Source organism: Chelonia mydas, chromosome 1, assembly GCF_015237465.2.
Source record: "Chelonia mydas isolate rCheMyd1 chromosome 1, rCheMyd1.pri.v2, whole genome shotgun sequence".
Classification (NCBI taxonomy): domain Eukaryota; kingdom Metazoa; phylum Chordata; order Testudines; family Cheloniidae; genus Chelonia; species Chelonia mydas.
In genome coordinates this window covers 17,376,418-17,401,335 of record NC_057849.1, presented here as the reverse complement: position 1 = coordinate 17,401,335, position 24,918 = coordinate 17,376,418, and the positions used below count along the sequence as shown (strand labels likewise).

At 44.9% G+C, this 24,918-nt stretch overlaps 1 protein-coding gene across 5 annotated transcripts in view; it reads left to right on the top strand.

Annotated features, from left to right (window-relative positions):
- NARS2 (asparaginyl-tRNA synthetase 2, mitochondrial) overlaps positions 1 to 24,918 on the top strand; it is a 91,123-nt gene that overhangs the window by 547 nt on the left and 65,658 nt on the right. For 3 of the 5 annotated variants that reach the window (XR_006285708.1, XM_043528179.1, XM_007053677.4), the window contains exons 2-6: positions 1,672 to 1,781; positions 2,778 to 2,898; positions 3,614 to 3,754; positions 10,285 to 10,365; positions 23,539 to 23,639. Coding sequence is in view for 4 of the 5 variants with exons in the window: in XM_007053677.4 (XP_007053739.2) it covers positions 1,672 to 1,781; positions 2,778 to 2,898; positions 3,614 to 3,754; positions 10,285 to 10,365; positions 23,539 to 23,639 (554 nt within the window). In the remaining variant the exon portion in view is untranslated. Of the gene's footprint in view, positions 1 to 23; positions 1,414 to 1,671; positions 1,782 to 2,777; positions 2,899 to 3,613; positions 3,755 to 10,284; positions 10,366 to 23,538; positions 23,640 to 24,918 lie in introns of those variants that run through there. The other 2 variants (XM_043528173.1, XM_037887770.2) reach the window with 2 other exon arrangements.

Sequence of the window (24,918 nt, the reverse complement as noted above, 5' to 3'; positions counted from 1 at the left end):
GTGCGGGTTTTATGTTGTTAATTCATGTAGTCATTTCTGTGAAGTTCTTCTTACTCCTCTAGCTCTGCCCTTTATGAAGATTCTCTTCTTGCAGAGGCTTCTCCAGAGTAGCTGGTTGGGCTCTGTGGCTGCCTGCATACCTTTGAACTGAAGATGTAAATTCCAGCTGGAGGAGACATACCGGTGCTAGTTCTGATCTCGCTAGTGCACTAAAAATAGGAGCGGGGCAATGGCAGGAGGGGCTTTGAGTGATGCCCCAATAAGTCTGTAACACACACTCACATTCTCCCTTTGCCCTATATGGAACAGGAGCTCCCTATACTTAGCCTGCTCCACAAATTGAACACTGCATCTGCTACATTTTACAAGACCTTGAACTGTAGAATACCATCAAATACTCTACTTTTGCTTCCCCTTAATAAAACTTCCGTGCCACACTCATCTCCACTGCACTGCTAATGATCTTTGGGCTCTTCTAATGACACAGCCTGTATAACACAGTGATGAAATGAGATATATCTCCCAAAGTTCATATGCATTTTTTTCCTTTGATCACACATACAGGCCTCAGAAAGAGGAGCTCACGTACACCCCCAGAGGGCCACAGTCGCCCAGATCAACTTGTATCACAATTAGAGCTCTTCTAAGCTGCTATATCTTATTCCTTCACCACTCAGTACAGCCACACCTCACACAGTGAATGCAGCTGGAGTGCATGAAGATAATTCTTAAGGACTATTGCCAGCTCCAGGGGGACAGAATCAAGGTTTCATGGGCATTTACCTTAATTCTGTATTTCCTTGTTTTCACAAATGTGAGTTTTGCTGAACTGGACATTCTGGAAGGGTGCATGTTATCACCAGGCAACTTTAACTCTGTGCTAACAAAGGTTTTGTCAATTTTTTAATTTTAAATTTAAGTCCAGCTAGAAGACTTTGTTTTAATTTGAGAACCACCCAAAACAGGGAAACATTTCTATGGATTCTGCATATGTAGGGTGCGTAGCACAATGGGTTCTAGTCCATGATGAGGTGCTATGATAATATAAATAATAGTAATATTAATTGGTTTTGATTTTTTTCCCTTAAAGAAAGCCTACATTCTGGACCTAATCTCCTTGATATTGGCCTCTTTATTAAGGCAGTACGTGTTCACAGTAGGTATGGATAAATAGCCAATTAGAAAACACATTTCAGTTTCAAGCTTCCCGCAGATGGTTGTACATAGCAGTGAAGAATAACAATACATGAGAATTACCATGACACTGCCCTTTCAAGGAATGGTGTTCTGATTGTCTCTGTTGTTGAAATAAGGAGTGTTTACAAGGGACATAATGATATAGCATTTATGGAATGCTTTTCATCTTCAAAGTCTGTCACTGACTTTAATCTTCCCAGCTCCATGGCGACTCAGGTGAATCCCTATTGTGCTGAGGCCAAATGTTGGGGTGTCTCTCCCTCAGGATCTACTCCTACTTGCTTTGAAATCTATAGTAAAACTACCACTGATTTCATTGGAATCGGGATTGGGCCCGAAGGGAATCTTTCCATTGACTCCAATGGGAGTTGGATCAGGCTCGAAATGACTTGCTCAGTGTCAGTTGGGTCCTGCTTATAACTAGATTGAGTTCAAACCAGGCAACCACCAACTTTTGTTTTCTTCCTCCTCCAGGGCTGGGTTCGTTCTGTCCGGTCCCAGAAAGAGGTTTTGTTCCTGCACATAAATGATGGCAGTTCTTTGGAAAGCCTCCAGGTTGTAGCTGACCCAACCTTGGAACATAGGTTTGCAGATTTTACGTATTTAAAGAAATTTCTGTGCAGATTCTTGGTTGAAAAGGGTTGATGATGTGGTTGTAGGGCTCAGCTCCACCCTATCTTAGACTAAGGGCATCGATTCCAAGGCCTGGTGTCTCACCTGCGGTGGCAGCAGGGATGTGAGTGCTGCAGGGACAGTACGTTCAGCAGTTGCTGAGGGTGTTGCACTTGGTGGGTTCAATAGCTATCAGTTAAAGAGCTGGGTTAACTGGTTCTGAAGGGAGTAGGAAGTAGGGGGCACTTGTAAATTGAAATTTTGTCTCCACTGAAATCAGTGGCAAAATTCCTATTGATTCATTGTGTCCAGGTTTCATAGTGTTTTTTCCATGGTGTGGCTTCCCATGCCGCTTATTCTTCCTGTGTAGGTCAGGCTGTACCTTACCAGAAGCTAGGGTTGCCATGTTAGCCTTTCCTCAACCGGATCTCTTCTGTAGGCTCCTTAGTCTTTTCCTGCCTTTTGCGCCAGTGAGCTGAGGCACCACTTTTGCAGGCTCAGCGCAAGAGAGAGCACAAAGGGGCTGGCAAACCTTGAGGCCTGTCCTTCTGAACAGACATTGGGGCTCATCTTGGATCAGTCATGGAGAGCTTGCTTCTAATAAAAATAAATATTTAGGCTTCATTAACTTTCAGCTACAGAAGAAGATCCTGTGCAGTTTATTTCTTGTATGATGGACAGCTTGGTGGTTTATACATCAAATAATTTAAAATATCCAGACTTTTGGAATCAGGGGTTCAGATACACACATGCTGAGCTCAGATTCTTTCCATGGGGGATGTATTGCATGCCATGTGAATAAAATATAGCAATCAAATTGTAACAAGCTGCCTATTTGTGATAATAGATACGGTAAGCGTAGGGCTTGATCTAAATTAACCCAGATAAGTCAGCCTGGGTTCCTTGAATTCAATGGGCTTTATGTCAGGCCCATAGTGATACATTGTTGTTGTTGATGTTTTTTCCAGAGATCTGACTTTTGGAAGCGCGGTGGAAGTGCAAGGGAAATTGGTAAAAAGTCTTCATAGGATGCAAAATGTGGAATTGAAAGCTGAAAATATTCGTGTAGTAGGACCCTGTGATACTCTGGTATGTTATTGCACTTAACAGTCAAGCTCGCAGGATGCCTTTTGGAAAATGACTAATTTCAAAATATTCCCATTTCTGACAGAGCACATTTCAAACTGTATTTTCTGCTATTTTTTCTAAAGTCATCTCTGTTTTTAAGGTGTTTTCTACTCTCCCATTGATGTAGACAAGGGCCTTTTCATTAAGTGAGAAATTGACTAATAGACTGGGCATGGGGAGGAAACTGTGAAACTAACTGGATACTAAGGACTGGATTTGCTAAAGAATTGCGGGCCAGATTTCCCAACTGCTCAGCACCCACAACTGGAACCAGATCTCCAAAAGTGCTCTGCTGCCACTGTGAAACGTATGGCAAGATGTCAGAAAGTGATTGGCACCCACCTTGCTGGGCTCTTTTGAAAATCTAGCCACTTACTTTGGCACTCAGTCCTGTTGAAATTCTAATTATATTATAGGTGCTTATATGGACACCATCACGGTGGTGTCTGAGCATTTTCCAAAACTGATCAGCATCTGTCCCTTGTGGTTCATTCTCTTTCTGGCTGTCTTTGTAAAATCCACAAAGTAAACTGGAAAAAAAATAACAAGTATTATTTTGCCTCTGACTTGTGTCACTTTTTGAACTTTAATAGTCAGTGACGATATTTCATGGATATCAGTAAAATTATTCTAACTGCAGGGTCTCAGGGTTGGTTTTTTCCTGTCCTTTCTTTAGATGTTCCCTTTTAAACCAAGAGAGAGGCAACCTCTGGAATACAGCCGGCAGTTCCCTCACTTACGATGCAGGACCAACACACTGAGCTCCCTCCTGAGGGTACGCAGTGAAGCTACTGCAGCGATCCACTCATTTTTCAAGGTGCTCTGCTTCTTCACTTGATCTTGTTACTTGTGTTTTCACATATACAAATGATGGTGCCACATAACACTCCCACCTTCCCATTGCAGTTATGTAATGGGTGACAGTGGGAGACATGGAATCGGGTCTCTGAAGTTCTGTTCCTAGTTCTGACACTGACTTAGGACCGGCCTGCACTGGGAACTTATATCAGTATAGCTGCGTCTCTCAGTGGTGTGAAAAATCCCCACCCCTGCGTGACGTACTTACGCTCACCTAACCCCTACGCCTCCCAGCTGCAGTGTAGACATATCATTACTATCCCAGATGCTATGTTTTGTGGGCAGAGGCCGGAAGTGTTACCACTATTCTCCCTCTTTCTCCCCCACATACTTTGACCCCTGAGGTCATGAAAATCATTTCAGGTCGAATGAAATGTTTTAATTTTGAGCATTTTCTAGGTTTTTTAAATAAAATACATTTTTATTTTAAATCTCCAGGCTCTGTTATCACCCAACATGACAGCAGGTGGCGACACACACCCAAATGAGCTACCTGAGTGCTTTATCTAAGCCACTCAAGGACAAACAGGAGACAACAGCCAATTTCCCAGCTCCCCAGCCTTGCACCCTTGCTGGTGTATAAACCCAGAATTATACCACCTTGCACTGTACAGTGATCTGTGTAATGCAAATTCATTAGTATAGTTTGCTTTCCCCTCAATGTGGGAAAGATATGCACAACAAGCTAGTGTTAACCAAACCTGAGATTTTCCCAGACGTTTTACTTAAAGACACGCTGGTTAAGATAAAACATAAAACAAGTTTATTAATTACAGAAAGATTTTAAGTGATAGTAAACAGATCAAAGCAGATTACCTAACAAATAAACAAAAACGCAAACTGAGCCTAATATACTAGATAGATAGGATTTGAATTAGCAATTTCTCTCCCTGCCTGATGATACAAGCAGTCCACCAAGTTTTTATTCACAGGCTAGAAATCCCTTTAGCCTAGAACCAGCACTTCCCCCAGTTCAGTCTTTGTTCCTCAGGTGTTCTCTTGCGTGGGGAGTGAGGCCCTGAGATGTCACTCCCCATCTTATATAATTTTTCCATATGGTTGGAACCCTTTGTTCTCAGCTAAGTTCCCAGCCCAGTTTGTGGAAAAATACAGGTACCAATATGGAGTTCAGTGTCATGTGGTCTGGTTGCATGCCTTGCTGAGTCATAGCAGCCATTACCTATAAGATAGCTGAAAAGTTCACAGGAAGGCTCACCAGGCCTGGGGGATAAACTGCTCCTAAGGGCTATTGTTTCCCCTCATGGCCCATTACGTTGAAGAGGCCCTTCACAACCAGCTGTGTAGACTGGAAGCATCTTGCCTAGTGGGTGTCACCGAGGTGTAAGCACATTTGAGATACAGATACCTAGTCAATATTCATAACTTCAGATACAAAAATGATACATGCATACAAATATGATAATCATATTCAGCAAATCATAACTTTTCCAATGACCGCTCACATGACATAATTATAGGTCATAAAATATCATAATCATACCACTATGATGACTATGGGGTGCAGTGTCACGGTAGACACATCCAATAACTGTATCAGGACAGGTAGAAATTGACGTGCAGGAGAACTCAGGCCATTTAAAGACTAACTCCTAACAAATACCAGTGGTTTCCAGTTATTATTGCCTTGCATTGTATGTAGAAACTTTTGTCTCTGTATCTATCCTGACTGTAGAAAACTGGAATAAGATTCAGGGAATAAATCGGTAGGTCCATGCAAAGAGAAGCTAATACAGAGTAAAGAGCAGTCATTTCAGTCTCTTGAGATACTGCTTCCTTTTACAGCTCTACCATGGGACTTGGTTATGTTCCCTTTGAGCTGGGAGTCCTCCATGGAACAGCAGCATTCAAAGCTAATAGTAGGATTTCTACACCCAGTGTACTAAGGAACCCATTTTCCCTGTGTAGTAATGGAGTTTCCACTTCAGCTGTCAGTGCAGTTTCAGTTGGATACACTGTTCTTTCAGTAGCGTAGCTAGGCAGGGAGCGGGGCAGCGGCCGCTCCCACACCGAGCAGAAGTGGTGCCTTTTTAATTACTTGGCGCCTTTTAAATTTTTACTCACCCGGCGGCGCTCTGGGTCTTCGGCGGCAGGTCGGGGGAGCGGAGATAAAAAAAAGGCACCACCCCCTGGTGCTCACCCGGCGGCGCTCCAGGTCTTCAGCAGCACTTTGGCGGCAGGTCCTTCACTCGCTCCGGTCTTCGGCAGCATTGCGGTGGCGGAGTGGGCGGTCCTTCAGAGCGAGTGAAGGACCCGACGCCGAAGTGCTGCTGAAGACCCGGAGCGCCGCCGGGTGAGTGCCAGGGGATGGCGCCTTTTTTAATCTGCGCTCCCACTGTTTTTTTCACCTGGCCACGCCACTGTGTTCTTCGCTTCCTAACCTGAATTTCTGTTGTAGCTGTGGATGCTCAGCATCTCTGAAAATGAAGCCCCTGTTCTCCTAGCTTGGATACCCAGAAACTGAGGCACCCAGATTTGGTGGTCGCTTCATTGGAAGCGTGGCCATTAGTGACGTGACCTAGCACGTACAAACAATGGCAGTGTTGGGGTTAGAATTTGTCAGCTCCTGGCTCCCAATCCTAAACTCGGACCACAGCTCCTACTTTGTTAGTGGAGAAAAGGGTGGTAAGTCCTCTGGAGCCCTTGAGTTCTCCCTTAGCTCTCACTACCGCTGCCTGTAAAGCCCTGTCTTAAAATGAGCCTCCCTCTTGGATCCGTACAATATGTTTCCTTGGAGCCAGTGAGAGGGATTCAGGAAGGGATCCCCCCCCACCCCCCCATGCATTTGGTTTTGTTTTGTTTATCTCCTTCCTCTCAAGCAGGGTTGGCCCAAGCTGGAGATGGGAGACTGGATGGGGAGGGCCAGGGCTCTGAGGGGGCACCAAACGTTCTCTCTTTCAGGTGCTTGGCTGGCTGGTTCTTGCTCACATGCTCAGTGTCTAACTCATCACCATCTATGGGGTCAAGAAGGAATCTTCCCCAGCTCAGATTGGCAATGATCGGAGGGGCAGGGTTCACCTTCCTTTCCAAGATGTGGGTCATTTGCCAGGATTGTCTGGATATATCTCACTTAATCATTTCCCTCCCATTGCAGGTGCCTCAGGCACTTGTGGACCTGGATCCCTCCTGTTGTCTGTCTGCAGCACGTTATGGTCTAGTCTCCTGTGGGCTGTAATACTTTGGTCTCATTTCAGTTGTTGGGTTAGTGGGCAAGTGACCTGTGGTCTACGTGAGATCTGGTTATCCCTTCTGGCTTTAAAGTCTATGACTTGAGTGAGTTAAAACTACATGCCAAGCATTCTTCCTCCAAAACTAGACCTGTGGATTATTAGGCAGTTTACTGTCATAAAAGGATGAATCAGACCTCCTGTAATTTGAAGGTATAGTTCCAGAGAGCCTTGGTATTTCAAATCTGATACTTAGATGACTAAGCCAAGCTTAGCCTTCTCAAGAGAGTACTGTGCAATATCGTATGGATTTTAGGATTGCTTTAACATCAAAATATTGTGCCTGTTAAAGCTACTGTTAATTTCTATACTGTACCAGCTGCTTATAGGTAAGACTAAGTTTTTCTCACAGATATTTTTAGTGAAAGTCAGGGACAGGTCACAGGCAATAAATAAAAATTCATGGAAGCCTGTGACCTGTCCCTGACTTTCACTAAAAATATCCCTGACAAAATGGGGAGGCGGGTTCAGCACCCACTCTTGCTGGGGCTCTCAGGTCCCCTGTTGCCGTGGGGAGTGGGAGTTCTGGAGTTCCCCTGCCCATGGGGGCTGGGCTGCTACATGGTCCCCATGGCTCCCCGGGGCAACTGGTAGCTCAGGGTGGTCCCCTGCTGCAGCTGAGAGCTGTAGGGTCCCCCAGCTACCCCCGCTTCCGGGCAGCTGCAGGGGGTCCCCACTAGGGTGGGGTCTGGGAACTGCAGGGTGGGGCGGCTGGCTGGGAGCTCCAGCCCCAGGCAGAAAATGTCATGGAGGTCAAAGGAATTCACAGATTCTGTGATTTCCATCACCTCCGTGACATATTTTTGGCCTTACTTATAGGTAAACAGACTTGGTTAAGAAAAAGCCCAGGGAGGTGAGGTTATATCTTTGATTGGACCGACTTCTTTTGTGGGACGGGTACAAGCTTTTGAGCTATACAGAGCTCTTCTTCCATCAGCAAAAGTTGGTCCAATAAAATATTATCTCACCTACTTTGTCCCTCATATCCTGGGACCACCAGCGCTACATCATCACTTCATTAAGGAAAGTCAGTACCGGTGTTTGCCCACTTGATGGCAATACCCACAATAGTTTGACTTCGGATGGTTGCAAAAGACGTGGATGGAAGTTGAAGAACATCTTATCCTGAAGGAGGTTTTAAAGAGCAATAGGAAAATACTGTTAGAATTACCAGTAAGCATGAAATTCTGGTAAGATGTGTATATCTTACTGCTGCTAAAGCAAATACCTCGCCTGTAGTTATTTTCAATATTGTGATATTTTTCATGTGGAGTTCTTCTGCTTAACGTGATATATATTTTGAAGCTAGATGCTTAATGATACTTGAATGGATTTTTAAAGGAACAATGAACGTAAGGTTAAATTTGGCCACAAACTTAGACATTTGTAAAAATAAGCTTTTGCAAAGGCTAAGACCAACAGAACACGTCTAATTTATTTTATTTCTTTGTGATCCAGTGGAAATGACCTTTTTTAAAAAAGAATCCAAATCTTCCCATGCCGTACTTGCAGTCCAAACATTGCAGCATTGTGCACAAGAACTGGAAAATGAAACTAACTAGTCTGTTTTCATTGTGCAAAACTGAAAATGAAAAAGAGCATAAAGCTAAAATGTAAACAGTAGATCTTTAACTAATCATGTAGTAGGCCAAGCTTCTTTTCATTTTTTAAAAATGCTCTTATCCCAAGGACTTTTTCACCTGACAGTGCCTGATTAACGCTATAATTTTTGCTTTGGATGTCTAAGGCTAGCAACCCACCTTTAGCTTTACCCTTGGGTAGTTCAGTACCTGTGAGATGTGAATACTCCTCCTACCCTTAAGGACCCTATGCTCCTAGACACAGGGGGTATATCTACACTGCAATTAGACACCCACAGCTGGCATTTGCAAGCTGACTTGGGTTCATGGGGCTCGGGCTGTGGGGCTGTTTGACTGTGGTGTAAATGTCCAGGCTCAGGCTGCGAAGTGGGAGGGTCCCAGAGCTCGGACTGCTCCCTGAGCTGGAATGTTTGCATCTTAATTAAACAGCTCTGCAGCCTGAGTCCCACAAGCCCAAATCAGCTGGCATGGGCCAGCCACAGGTGTCTAATTGCAGCGTAGACCTACCCAGTGAAGCGTATGCAGCATGAATATCTCCTCTGAGCTCTGAACTCCCCTGCTGCTGTGGGTTCATGGCAGAGCCACTGATGTTACCATAATATTTTTTGTGGTTTGATAATGGAAACTGTGCTAAGTCTCTGGGGGGGGACTGTGGTTCTGGGCACCCCTATGATGAACCCTACTTCTCAGGCATTTCCTAAACCAGGGAGGAAGTCTGCTAAGGTGAAATGCACTCTGCTGCCAGCTTAATGGTGGTAGCTGCCATAAATTACACTGGCCTTTAGAAACTCTACTCCCTACCTGTTACTTTAAATGTCTTCCTGTAAAATGTATTGTACACCAGCCCTGAACTTTTTGAATTCACGTGCCCCTGCCTTCCCCCAATTCTTTGGTTCAGATAGCCCCAATTTGCTGACATTTAGGGCAGGCTGCAAATCCCATTTATTTTCCCAGGCTGTGTGTGGGAGGAAGGATGTGCTGAGGGGTGGGATTTATGGCTGGAGGGGTGGGTATTCTGCTCCCTGTTTCAGGGAGGTTGCTGTGTGTGTTTTTGTTTATATTTTGAAAGGCCCCTAGAGCCCTGCATAGGTGCACTCATAGGGGTTTGCATATGTAAATAATGTGGAGCTGACATTTTTATTATTGTTGTGTCATGAGACCTAACCACAGTTGGGCTGCATTGTGCTAGGAGCTGTACAGGAAGAGTGGTCCCTTCTGCTTACAGTCTAAATGTGCTCTTTCCATAGTCTCATTTGCCTGAGTGGCCTCTATTTTTCTCTCAGGCTTTCAGATGTAAATACTTGTTTCCTACAGAGATTTTGGCATTGTGGACTAGTAAGTAATGGAGCTCTCTATTCACATGGTAGAATTGTTGTGATTATAGACCCCTCTGCAGGGTTTGTTCTATAGTGTGAACACGTGAAGCATCAGGCACTAAATTTGCATGCTCCAGAAATCCAGCTAGTGTTTAGCACATGCCATGGTATCTCTCACATAACGTAGAAGCGATTCTAAAATGTTACACATGTTGTCTTTGGTCCTGGGCTGGTAGATGCATCCTGACTTGTGCATTTTGAAATCTTCCTTGGATTTGACACATAATATCCTTGGACTGGCAACTTTCAATCTGCTCTCTGTTTCAGGATAATGGCTACGTGCACGTTCATACCCCTATAATTACGTCAAATGACTGCGAAGGTGCGGGGGAGCTCTTTCATGTCAGGGTAAGTTGTACTTACAAAACAACTTTGTAATTGCTGGGTGTTAAAGGGACACAGTCAGTTTCGTATACTATATTTTTTTATGTACTTTTCTGAGATTTATTTTTGTCACCTACAGCTGTTCCTTGTGATACTTATAAAGTGATGATTCTAACTGGAATAGATTAAACAGCTGTTTTAATCCATTTCACTTTTATTCTGTACTTTCCCCAGCGCCTTATGTATTGATCAATTTCTCTATCCTGAGTTGTGTGGAAAAACTTAGAGAGAAATGGGGAGGGGGGTCAAATATCTTCATAACCAGGAAAATGTGGTTGTAAAATTAAAAAAGTGGGAGGAGGGCCCTGGGTCAGGCACAGCTGAACTCCTGTGAAACTAACTAGACTCCATGTTAATCGGCTCCTGCTGGAAACCGCAAAATGACTCCTGTTTTTTCCCCCACCAGCTTCTTATTTCTTGCTGCCTCTCTCACTTCCTTTTGTCCCTTCCTAAAAGCTGCCCCTGCTGTAATTATTGGCCCTTTTCTTCAGTGTTGCAAAATGAAGTTCAGTGCTTTAAATTGTCATCCTGTTGACTTCAGCACTTGTAGAAATCATTCTTATCCCCCATCAAAAACTCCTGTGTGCCTTTCAGAACAACCCTAACTAAATTGCAGTATTCCCCAAATTTGCAGTAACACCCCCAACCCCCCCCCCCCCCACACAAAATTGTGTGCACTCCCATAAGCCCCTTTGCCTTTCACAAAGAAAAATATATTCTTTGGCCACAGAATGATTGCATCTACTTATGCTTATTGGCCACAGCTTTGCTGGTGAATCATCTCTAAGCAAAAAATCGTTGAGGTAGCGTGCAGTTACAGCTGCAGTGTCATTTCTACAGCTCCTTGTATCTCATTAATCTGCTGGTCAGAAACCTCCAGTACTGGTTCTTCAGGATTGAAAAATCTGCCCTGACCCGCCCCACTGGCAACACCCTCACAGACCAGTCCACAGCAACGTGTGTACCCCAGCTTTCTACTTACTCTTGATAGTACAGCCCAGCTAAACTGCTCCTGGCTAATTGAAATACCTTAGTACTACCACAGTGTGCTCCTGGCTGTTATTTGCAAATTAAGATGTGGAAACAAGTGACGCTTGACAGTAAACACATTATATAGTTTTCAGTCCTACAGCATATCTCTGTTTAGTCTTCTGCATGAACTATGTCTACCTGTTAAAGTGTTGTGCTCACTGCAAGTGCACCTCCTTGTGGTTGGGTCTGGGAATTATCTCTTGACCTGTCTGGTGCTCCTTTCCATCACTTGCTTGCACCGTGTACCCTCTCTCTCTCTCTCTCTGGGACTTGGGGTGCTTCCTTTTCATGACTCAGCCCTCCAGCCAGGTCACTATATAGTCATCCCCTGCTAGGGTAACAAAATCCCACTGGACTAGCTGTCCGGACTCTGCCTCAGATGGTCTTTGGTTCCAAGTTTCCAGGTCCTGTGCCACTTTCCTGGTGGCTGGTAGGGGAACCCAGGTCCTCCATGTACACTGGGTTCCAGCCCAGGGACCCTGTAATCAGCAGCCATGATCTGCAAAGTGCCATTCCTTCCTGCTGTTTCCTTAGGCTTCTTCCGACTCAACGTTCTCTGGTGTTCTTCCCCACAACTTCTCTGGCTTGACCCTTTATTCAGCAGCTAGGATTCCAGGGATTATTCTCCTCCCCTGGGTTTCCAACTCATCACCTTGCTGCTCCCAGAGAATGACTGCACATGCCCTCACTGCAGCCCTCTTCTGCACTCAACTTCCTGGCTTTATGCTGACCAGCCTACTCCTGGGTTTCATGATCAGTTAAGCCAGGCTGTCTCTCCAGGTGCACCCAGATAACATAATTGGCCTCTCAGTCCCACACTAGCCCCTTCAGGACCTGTCTGGGGAGCACACCCCATCACACCACCCCAAAACTTCACAGAATTAAATTATGTAGGACTGCAGTGTGAATGTCTTAAGTCACAAAAGCTCTTGTGCAAATGTTGATTGGGGTGGGGATGGGTAGCTGTGATCTAGCAGATGGGGCATGGGAAACTCATGAAAACTGGATTTTAGTTGACTGAGGCCGTGGGCACGTCATTTACATTTGTACCTTGGTTTCCCCATTTGTAAAGCACTGTGGGATTTGTGGTTGAAAGGTGCTGTGTGAGTGCCAAGTATTATCCTATTAAATAGTGTATATGGACGCACGGTGCTACAAATGTGGGGCTCTGAAGCCCTGATCACCACTGGAGGGGGGAAGCTTCCCCTCATTCTCTGCTTTCTGCACTGGCTCCCCATTGAGCAGAGGATCCCAGCTTCTCTTTGGTCAGCTGCTTCATTGCTCAGTGAGTTTAAAGTGAAACACAGAATCCAACCTTTCACCCAGGCTTTCCCACCGCTCTATCTCAAATGCACACTCCCACTCGTCTGTGTTCAGTAATGACTTCGTGAACAAACCATCTGCCTGCCGCTTGCTGTGGGAGGGAGCAAGATTTTTAGGGTGTGTCTACACTACAGACCTTACAGCGACAGAGCTGTACAGCAGTGCCGCTGCAGCAGTAAGGTCTGTAGTGTAGCCGCTCTGTGCCGGCAGGAGAGAGCTCTGCTACTGGCATAACTGAGCCACCCTCTATGAGCGGCAGTAGCTGTGTCAGCCGGGGGAGCATCTCCCACTGACATAGCGCTGTCCGCAATGGTGCTTTCGTTGGTGATGTTTATGTCGGTCGGGGGCCTGGGTTTTTTTTTCTCCACACTCCTGACCGACAAAAATTTTGCTGACAAAAGTGCTAGTGTAGACAAAGTCTCAATCTTGGCTACTGCTCAGATACCATGATGATGGGCTCCTGTATAAGAGCATAGAGAGGTGAACCATTTGCAGAATATAATCTTTCAGTAAAAGAAAGTTCATAGTCTTTGATTGTGAAGTTTATGTTCCACATGTGACTGGCATATAAACCAATGTAAACTTGCTTCCTGACTCTTCCATCATCTCTAATGCATCTGCTGTTGCTCATAGTCTTCAAGCAGTAGGCAAGTAAAACAGACTAGATTCTGCTCAGTTTCTCTGCTGTTGCTTAGATCCCTTGAGCAACACTGAAACTGGCAAAAATCCTATCGCTTTAGCTCTCCTGTTCGTGGGAAAAGGTAGGAGGTACTGGAGCTGTGACCCCTGGACTCTACTGGAGGGTGCTTTTACCTCCCAATTCACCATCTTTCATATCTATCTTCCTCTAACTGGGAGGTTTAATCCTCTGACTAATGATGTCTGGTAGCTGACTAGGGTCGTGCATTCCCTCAGATGGTGGGGAGAATAGATACATTTGTAGGGGAGATTTTTAGAGAAATGGAACAATAACTCCCTGCTTTAGAAAGAAGATCTGAGGAATTCGAAGGCATGTAGTCTTCGGGTTTTTAGACCTTCCTAATCCTGTTGGATTTGGATTTGTTTACATGTTTAGTCTGGAAAAGAGAAGACTGAGAGTGGACGTAACAGTTTTCAAGCACATAAAAGGTTGTTACAAGGAGGAGGGAGAAAAATTGTTGTCCTTAACCTCTGAGGATAGGACAAGAAGCAATGGGCTTAAATTGCAGCATGGGAGGTTTAGGTTGGACATTAGGAAAAACTTCCTAACTGTCAGGGTAGTTAAGCACTGGAATAAATTGCTTAGGGAGATTTAGCTAATTGTGACCCACATAAACGATCCAAGTACCGGTCATTTCAAGAACCTGGCCAGAGATTACATGCTGTCAGTGTGTATTGTCCTGTCAGGAAGTAGCCACCATATAACCGCTTCCCCATTCTCCTAGCAATATGAGGATGTCCTTACTTAACATGGGATGGGATGAAACCTATAATAAATATGCCTCTGTAACTCTAGATCTAGACATTAACTCCTTACCTTTCCTTCAGTACATCCAAAACAAACCCTATTGTCCCCAGAGGGGAACATAGTCACAATTTTCCCCAACAGATTAACCTCAGCAAAAGTAGCGTAGTGTGGATGCAGAGAGTGTCTGCCAAATGTTTCCCTTCCAGCCAGTAGCGGAGCTGTAACGCAGTCTGGTTGGGAACTGATTCCAGAGGTGAGGCTCTTCGATTATCGTAGACTCGTAGGACTGGAAGGGACCTCAAGAGGTCATCTAGTCCAGTCTCCTGCACTCATGGCAAGACTAAGTATTGTCTAGACCGTTGTCTCACCTGCTCTTAAAAATCTCCAATGACGGGGATTCCACAACATCCCTAGGCAATATATTCTAGTGGTTAACCACCCTGACAGTTAGGAAGTTTTTCCTAATGTCCAACCTAAACCACTCTTGCTGCAATTTAAGCCCATTGCTTCTTGTCCTATCCTCAGAGGTTAAGGAGAACAACTTTTCTCCCTCCTCCTTGTAACAACTTTTATGGTTGCCTCATGCTGGGATGTCGGAGGGTTTTCAGCAGAAGTTGGAGTGAATTGGAGCTCATGTCAAGCTCATATTGGTCTGTCCCATTCCTGATGACCAAAATTTCTGCTTGATCCGCAAGCTGGTAGTCTGTGCCTAACCCCTCTATACCTATACATCTAATTGGTACCTTAGAGAGATTACCGCAGCCAAGTCAGTGAACAAATGGGATACTGTTATGCAGTAAGATTCAACTCTGTCAGTTAGGCCTTGCCTCACATGCTCTGTTTGTTTTTTTAAATAGCCCTGACTCTCTCAGTTTTCACTATAGGGATGTGTCTTCACTGCAGAGGTAACCTGGGTGACTGGCATCTGGGCCTGAGGCTCTGGGCTAGCCTAGCCCAGGTCTGAGCATTCCCACAGCAAAGCCTACCCCTGTTACTGTGTCCACACCATTTCTGCACTCGCTCATCTGTGCCTAGGGGCATGTCTCGTAGTTCTCTGTGTTGAAAAAGCCCAGGATTCTTTTCCAGTCAATTGCAGGAGAACTTATCTGTCCTTTGGCGAGGAATTGCAGGATGGCATTGGAGGACTCATCACTCCAGTGATTTGGACTGCAGCCTCCCTGCAAAGTTGCAAACTTCCCATCTTAATTAAAGTGGATCTGGGATGCTGACCCACAAACCCAGCTGGATAAATGAGCCCAGACTTAAAGCACCTCCAAAGCTGGGTGAGAGGGTTTTCTTTGTGGATAGTAGTGGGGTTTGAGCTAGAGCCATGGTTAGCTGTGCAGTGAAGACATACCCTGAAAGGGTGATAGATGAGCAATTTAGGTAGGGATTAAAATTCTGCCTCTTGTCAAGCTTTAATAGCATCTCATTTCTGGACTGGAGGAATGACTCCTGTGATCTCTTCGGTTCTTTTTCTCTGTCCTCTTCTTCCATTAGAATTGTAAGGAGTGCATTGTAAAATCAAGTGTTTTATTGTTCCTAAAGCAAATAGCCTCTAGTCAGAGTAATATATCCAAAGGTCTCAGGGTAAATAAAAGTTGATTTTCTTTTAATTTAAATCAGATTTTTTTAATTTAAATTAAATACAGGTTTATTTTTTAAAAATATTTGAAATTGACAACATATGTTATGGCCTAAGTTTATTATAATCTGTTAAAATTATTTAAATTAAATTCCAAAATTCATGTTTGCTGCCAAATTTTAATGCAGTTCAGACCACTGAACTGGTAAAAGGCACTGGCTAAGAACCTGGAGTCAGAGTTTGTTGAGGCTTTAAATGAGCTTTTGGCAATAGTAGCCTCCTCTGCGGGTGGAGAGAAAATGTCTACAGGTCTTCAATTCACTTCGTTCAGTGGCCTGTTCATTCAAAATTAAGAAGCTGATTGGGAGTTGGAAAAGCAGAAAAGTCTGTTTTTCCTCTTCCAATTTATGAATCAAAATCAGGTGCGAGGATGAGATCTAAAAGTTCTAAAATCTTGAAGGACACAGTGACCAGAAACAATCTGTTCAGTTTGCTAACTACAGATAATATACTTCCTTTGTTTAATAAGTCATTTAGTTTTAAATGCAGAAGGTGTTTTGTTACAAAGTTTCTGATAAACTTTTTTCTTGTTTATCCATATTTGATACCTTTATTTATTTAACTAGTAAAAAATGCTGCTGTTGTGTATTTTTAAATGAATTTGAATTTCCATCCGTGGAGAACTTGACACAAATTGCAAGTAAAAAAATTAATCTAGTAAATAAGAAATGCATTGCTCAGCGTTTTTAATACTATAAATGTAAGTTAATTTACGTAATTGCTTAAGTAAATATGCATAAATATAGTGTGTCTTCATGGAAGTACAAATGCAAACCAAAATTAAAATTGATTATTGGAATTAATGTTTCTTGCTAGTTGATTTATGTCATGATTAAAATCAGTTATTTAAATCAATCCATCCTGCCAGCAGCCGCCCTCCCCCCGCAGACGTAACTGTGCCAATAGACGAGTGCTTCTGTTGGTGTAGCTCAGGGGTTCTCAAACTGGGGGGTCAGGACCCCTCAGGGTGTCACGAGGTTATTACATGGGGGGTTGTGAGCTGTCAGCCTCCACCCCAAACCCAACAGCATTTATAATGGCGTTAAATATATAAATATGTTAAATATGTTTTTAATTTATAAGGGGAGGGGATCCCACTCAGAGGCTTGCTATGTGAAAGGAGTCACCAGTACAGAAGTTTGAGAACCACTGGCGTAGCTCACGTCCGTTAGGGAGGTGTAGCTTTGCCGCTGGGATTCTGTCAGGGTATGTGACATCTCCAGTAGGGGGCTCTGCTGGCGTCGCTATACCAGCTGAGGGTCTGTAGTGCAGACAAGCCCTAAAATGAAGATAACACCCAGCTCCTGTGGAGGGTGTGAGGGGCAGTGAATGTTCGCAAAGCTTTGGAGAGGTGAAGTGCTAAGTTACATTAATTCTACTCCGAAAATACCTGCTTGCTGAGGTGCTCAGAGGGTCCAATCCTACGCCTGTTGAAGAAAATGGGATTCTTTCCATTGACCTCGGTGGAAGGTGGATTGGGCCCAGGGTGCTTCACGATAACTCCGAAAGCTTTACAGAAATACTCAGGGGATCAAAGAACTTCTTCAAAATGTGAACAAAGAACCAAACAGAAACGGGCGCAGTGCTGAAGAGAGGGTGGAGAGAAATAATCAGCATTTGGGTGCAGGGGAAGCAAACTGTTTGTAGAGGTTTAAGTGGATGTAGCCAGCATTTACACTGGGAAGGGCTTGAAGAAGCAGCATTCAGCCTGAATTGTCAGTGGAATACAGCCTGACGGTTGCTAGCTGCATGCAATCATGTCTTGGAAGTTTTGTTCCTTTCTAAGATGGTTGTATGTATTTAAACCCTTTAAAACTATAGTTTGACCTCTGTAGTCTGCCCCCATACTCTTCTCCCTCCAATCTGCTGCTGTTGCTGCATCTTCCCCCTTCCCTCCCTTAATTGTGGTTAAATTTGTGGAGAAAGAGAAAGGAAAATGACATGAAATCGTTATAAATAAACCAAATCACAGTCGCTGGAGGTGCAGAGATGACTGTATCCTGTTTGTGGAGAGGGAAGAGCACTCTGAGATTTCATCTCTGGCTTTCTGTCTCTCTCCTCCAGTTACTACTTGGTATAAATCTCATATCCTACTGAAAAGGATTATATATAAGGCCCTACTTGAATTGCGGGATGATTATTAAAAAAAAAAAAAAATAGTGGCTGAGACAAGCCATGGAAAATCGCAGAAAAGTAATAATGGATCTTCTTATTTGCGGTAATAAGGTCCATAACCACTTTTCCGCGATTTTTCTCTGTTGGCCACCCGGGGCTGAGAGTGGGAGCCCGGGGCTGACAGTGACTGGTCTCCCACTGTCAGCCCCACACACAGCAGGGTTCCTGCTGTCAAAATTGCGGTGAAAGCCTAATATTGTGGTATTCACATTTGCTACAATATCCCAAATTAAGTTGGGCCTTAGTTGGGCTTCTCTCTTTACTTATCCTTAGGGATCATAAAAGAGCAAGGGACATAATTGAATTGAAGTTTTTGTTCTGTTATGAAAATTGGGTAGCTTATGCGTGACCTACAGCATTCAACTGTTTGAATTCTTATACTCAACCCATTGCCATGGTATAAGAGCACCAGTTTGTGGGGGAGGTTTTTAAAAGAAAGCAGTGTTTTTTTATATTTTGTATCTGAGCGTAAAACACTTGGTTTGCGTGAAGAAAATATCACGGGCCTGATTTTGCTGGAACGGCAACCCTCTAGAATTGAGGTGCAGCTCCTCAATAAAGTGAATTATCATAGGTCTGTTGATTTCAGTGGAGCAGTGCAGGTTTACACCCGCCGAGAATCTGGCTGTTTAAATATGGTGTAATGAAGCATGGTCTGTATGGAGGTAAACTATCCTCTGATCTAAGAATGAAGGTAGCTGACCGTGTATCTTAGAGGTGAACAGCAGAGCTTTAAAAAAACAAAAACAAAACAGGTTCCAAGCTAGTAAGAAAAATGGCAACTTGAAGAAGCTCAAAGGCTCTAGAACACTGAATGAGCTCAACTCAGCAACGCCCCATGAGGTCCTTCTATTTTACAAGCTGGGAAATGAGGCAGTGACAGATCATGTGGCAAGTCCTTGGCAAAGCTGGGAATAGATGCAGGGGCCTAAATTTTGAGAGCTGGATATTGTAGGCACCTGAACCCACATCCTACACCCAGATAAGTGGTCTAACTTTTGTTTTCAGAAATGTTCTGCCTCCAGAACGCCCTTTGAAGGCACTGGGAACCGTGGTTGCTCAGATCCTTTGAAAAGCAGGCCATTTATTTAGGTGCCCAGCTTTTAACACCCAGGTGTCCTGTCTTTCTCCACTTTGCACATTCCGGCAGACCATGCTGTCTCCCCTGAGTTCAAAATCTGTTCCTCTTGCCATAGGCATAACAATCTGTGGGAGGGAGGGGGGAGGAGCGGGAACATGGTGCACTCAGGGGAGGAGGCGGGGAAGGGGCGGAGAAGTTGGCATCTGTACCTCTTGCGTGTAGCTGTCAGGTTCTGAGTTCAGGTTCTGAGTTCAGGTATTTGTATTTCCTTTGTCACTGCGGTCACTGCTAGGGTGAAACTTGCGAGCTGTTGGATGGTGCATAGTGACTGTACAAAGCAGTTTAGTTCAGGAAGTGTAGAACACCATGCCCAGCTACAGGAGAAATTTGAAGTCGAACAGAATGTAACTAGCCTCGAGGGAATTCAGCCAGAGCACCCATATCTTGTGAAAAGTGCTCTCGAATCATTAATGACCACAAGCAGTTGATCTTATGTGCCTCATCCTAAAGTTACCTTGGAGAAGGAATATTGTACTTTAGAATGAAATAAACTTCAGCAATAGGAGAGAAAACCGTCTGGATCTAGTGAGTAAACTTGAGGAAGGGGTAGGTGGAGAAGATCTTAACTAAGAATGTTTAATAAGAAACCTTGCATTTTTTACAAGGGTGCAGACAACCCTGCCCCTCTTCCCCCCCCCCCCCCCCCAAATTAGGGATTACATGAACAAATGAAATACTGAGTTTGAAACAGTTATAATTTCTCCATTTATTAGAAGTGGACGTATGTAATCATGGTACAAAACCACTCATTAGAGCAATATCCAACAGCTTTTCTTTTCTTTTTAACTCTAGGCCCTCCCGCAATAAAAATGTTGTCTATGCCCAGCTAAATGTTCCAGGGTGTTTCTTTGTGTGCAAATTGTCCAATGACCTGGAAAGATACGCAAGAGCTGGAAGAAAAGGTCATTTGTGGCTCTGTGCCCGTATAACGTGTAATCTCCATATTGCTGGAGTCTTTTTTTTTTTCAATGATAGAATAACAATGAAGAAGCGAGAGAATATTCCATTTTCTTTTTTTCTCATTACCATAGCCCTTTTTCTAATAGAATCAAGTTCATTTCCCTGTGAAAGAAAAATAGCACTGATCAAAATTTTTTTAATAAACTTGAGCCAACCTGCCTTAGATGAAGAACACACCCCTTCCTCCACTCTCCCACTTTCTTATCAGACTTAAAATTGAGCCTTTATGGCAGTGATGTGTGAAACTAAAGATATTCTATTGGCAGAAATTCTTAAAGCTTTTATTTTCCATGATCTTTGTGGAGAAGAATGAAATAATGCTTAAGGTTGAGGACTGGATTGGACAGTCTGGGTTTGTTCTCCAGTACAGCTTTTCAAATGATTCAAACCTTTAATTTTGGATGCCTCAGTTTCTTAAAAACTTAGGAATAGATTTCCACTCCCCACCCCCTGAGGTTCTGAACATTTACAGCTCCGATTAGCTGTGTGTTCTCAGCTCCTCTGGAATTCAAACCCTAAGTGTCCCAGTCTGAGCTCCTGAAATTAGGTTACTGCTGAAAATTCAGGCTTCCACCTCTTTGTGCCCGTTTCCGTATCTGTAAAACGGGCTGAGTAGAGGCACTCCCTCCCTGTGATTTACATTGCATCTTGTTATACTCTTTTGTTGCTCTTCCTATTATAACCCTGCCCTTTGATTGCCTCACAATGTAAGTTATGCTCTCTTGCAATAACATACACTTCAATTACATGACCATTTGCATAGACTTCAAGCAAAATTCAGAGTTGCTAACCCACTTCTAGTCCTATAGGCCTGTATAACTGAAGTAAGAAGAGCTGCATATTTTTAGCTTTCTCCAAGGACCCCACAGTGGCATATAAATGTGAATCCCCCACTTCTGTTACAAAGTAAATTTCTTTTTTTGCTGTTTGCATTACAGTAATGCTTGGAGGCACCAACAACAATCAAGGCCCCACTGTGCTGTACACCTAGTAAGAGATTGTCTGTGCCCTGAAGAACTTAGTCTTACAAGACAAATGAAGTGCTTTTCTCCCCATTTTACTAATGAGAGACTGAGGCACAGAGAGATTGTGACTCATCCAAGGTCATGCCAGGCGTCTTTGGCAGAGCCAGGGAAGTAGACCCAGTTCTCCTGAGTCCCAGTGCAATGCATTATCCACAAGACCTTCCTCCCTAGCTCCTTTCTGCTGCACTTGATGGCTTTTTTCCCTTGTCAGTCTTTTTGCTTTCTGTTACCACATTAGTAAATTATTTCAGAGCCATATAATAACCTTAGGTATGCACCAAAGTTTAAGGGCCATATCCTGCACTTGATGTGTATGCTACTGTTGCAGTCAGTGGGAACCAGCCTTCAACCAAAATTTGGTCTACTCATGTGGTTGTTATACACCGATCCTGTAAACACTTAAGCACATGCATAAATTGACTCATCTGACTAGTCCCGTTGACTTTGATGGGACTGTTCATGTGACTATTTAGACACATGCAGGATCGAGAGGGAGATAGTTTTCTGTGTACTTTTCTAATAGCTGAACACACTGCTGTCTTACAGAAAATTGTTTATAATGCAGTTAATTCTGTTGCTGGGGTCGGGGGTTGGGAATAGGAATTTGTATTTGTTGTAAACCATGTTTCATGGCTTATATAAGCAGGCAGTCCAGTGTTCCCTCTAATTTTTTCCAGCCATGTGCAGAATTAATTTTATGTGTATCAATATGGAGGTGATGTATGACACATCACCTCCATATTGGGGCACATAACAAAATTCATGTGGCGGGGTAGGGCTGATGGGTTCAGAGTGTGGGAGAGGGTTCAGGGTTGGGGGAGAGGGTTGGGGTATGTGGGGGGTGAGGGCTCCGGCTGGGGATGCGGGCTCTGGGGTGGGGGATGAGGGGGTTGGGAAGTGGGGGGGTGTGAGGCCAGGGATGAGGAGTTTGGGGTACAGGCTGTCCCGGGGCTACAGCAGGGAGAGAGGACTCCCTGCCACGGCAGATCCGGCTGGGCTGGGCCGGGAGAGGGACTTCTCTCCCCAGCTGTGGCAGCTCCAGCTGGCCTGGGTGGGGGTGGGGCTCCTCTCCCCAGCCGCTCCGGAGGGGCTGGGCCAGGCCGGGCCGGGTGACTGTGCGGCCTTAAATAGTCTGCTGCACGGCCGCGCAGCTTACAGGGAACCTAGGCAGTCACCCATAAATTGTGTGTCCCTCTCCACTCTCTCATATATGCAATTTATAACTAGTTAGTGACTTAAATACAATCACATGCCACTACTGTCTAAATCAGGGGTGGGCAAACTACGGCCCAAGGGCTGCATCCGGCCCTCCAGATGTTTTAATCCGGCCCTCGAGATCCCGCCGGGGAGCGGGGTTGGAGGCTTGCCGCACTGCACGCGGCTACCGGAAGCAGCAGCATGTTCCTCCTCCGGCTCCTACGCTTAGGGGCAGCCAGGGGGATCCGTACAATGTCCCTGGCCCAAGCGTGGCCCCTGCAGCTCCCATTGGCCGGGAACCGTGGTCAATGGGAGCTGCAGGGACGGCACGTGCGGACGGGGCAGTGTGCAGAGCTGCCTGGCCGCGCCTCCGTGTAGGAGCCGGAGGGGGGACATGCCGCTGCTTCTGGGAGCTGCTTGAGGTAAGCGCCACCTAGAGCCTGCACCCCTGACCCCCTCCTTCGCCCCAACCCCCTTCCCCAGCCCTGATCCCCCTCCCGCCCTCCGAACCCCTCGGTCCCAGTCCAGAGCACCCTCCTGTACCTCCAACCCCTCATCCCCAGTCCCATCCCAGAGCCCGCAGCTGGAGCCCTCACCCCCTCCCGCACCCCAACCCCCAATTTTGTGAGTATTCATGGCTCGCCATACAATTTCCAGATGTGGCCCTTGGGCCAAAAAGTTTGCCCACCCCTGGTCTAAATCCTTCTTAAGAGACAATTAAGAATCTCTTTTTGGTATATTTCCAACTTTTGGAGTTGGTTTCTCTCCCCTTCCCCCTCCAGATGTTCTGTGGGCTACTTCAGTGACAACAGGTGATACCATTTTAAATCACGCTGAGGCCCTGTCTAAACTGGAGATTAGCCCCAGGTTCTCATGCATATCATGGCTTTCCCTGTCTACATTAGGGGTTTCCATGGTGCAGCTACGCTGAAATAGGAGGTAATTGCCAAGTTAGAAAAGGCCCCAAACTGGTTTTGAAATGGAATTAGCTTGAACTACTTTTAAAACCAATTAGACAATGCCCCTGGTGTATGGCTTTACTCCTGGAATCATGGGACCTTGTCCTGTTCTTTTTTTCATTTGGATTGAAGCACCTGTAATTTTCTGAGGAGGGGCATGAATGATAAATTAGGAGCCAGGATCCTTAATTGTCGATTAATAGTCTGGCATGTTGTGTGTTCTTGACTTACAGACATCAAATAAAGTACAGGAACCTGGGGAAAACTCCCATTTCTTCAATGTTCCTGCCTTCCTGACCGTCTCTGGACAGCTCCATCTGGAAGTGATGGCTGGGTATGGAAATCTTTTTTCTTGACCTAAGGGAGTCTCATAAAACTCGGTCAGAGCTTCTGTCCAGTAGGCTTTGTTTCACATGTTCCACCTTCCATGTGCTTGCCAAACACCAAGTTGGGCATTGTTTTGTGGTCAGTGCTATAGAGTCCAAATCACTGTTTGGAGAAAGCTGGATTCCATTTGAATTCTGGAGAACGAGTCAGGGTGTAAATTTAAGATACAAACTCTCCTCCGTCCCCCCTGGAAGGAGGTCAGTGAGAGGTTATCACAGAGATCCAGGCTGGGACGTGACTTTTATGTAATAACTTAGTTATTATCATTATCTGTTATTTGTCCAGGACCTTATCCAGCATCGCTTAATGGGGAAATCTGCTTCCCTTTAGGCCAATGCTATTCCTGGTCTTTGTTTCTCTTCCTTCCCCATCCTCCTTTCTCTGTTTCTATCCCTTTTCCCAGTGTTTGTGTGCTTTCTCTCTTCTTCCCTCTGCATCTCCTTCCCTGCAGAACTCCCAGTGCTTACTATGCTTTTGCTCCCAACACCTCCCCTTTTCCAGCTGTGAAAGTAATCAGCAATTGAATAGTTGTTGATGATATTGCAGTGTTGTCATTAGCCTTCAGTGTTAACACCCCCATGGGATGTAGGGGATGTGAGAATTCACACCTATCAGTGCCACTGTTTCAGTCTCTCTGCAGACTCGGGTCTGGTCTACACTAAGCTTTCACAATGATTTAACTTCATTGTTAGATTAAACGAGTGGGTCCCCCTCCCCACATGTTGGTGTCATTCTGTTGATAAAAAGGTGTTTCTCTCGGGGCTTGTCTTCACTACTGGGGAGATCTACGCTGCTGCAATCAATGCAGCGGGTGTCAATTTAGCTGGTCTAGTGAAGACCCACTAAATCAATGGCAGAGTGCTCTCCGATCGACTCCAGTACTCTAGTCCCTGAGAAGAGTAAGGTAAGTCGACTGGAGAGCGTCTCCCATCGACACAGCGCAGTGAAGACACCGGGGTAAGTCGACCGAAGCTATGTCGACTCCAGCTACATTATTCACGTAGCTGGAGTAGCGTAATTTAGGCCGATTTACCCCAGTAGTGAAGACAAGCCCTCACTACAGCTGGGTTGCACTAATTAAGTCTGTGCTTCTCCTGATTGAATGAAATTGTTGTAAAAACTGAGCGTTTAGCAGGCCTCAGAAAGACAGCAGTGTGTCAGCTTACCACGCAGTGCACATTAGGAAGGTTATCCTCATAACCATGGGGGAAAGAAACCTTTATTTT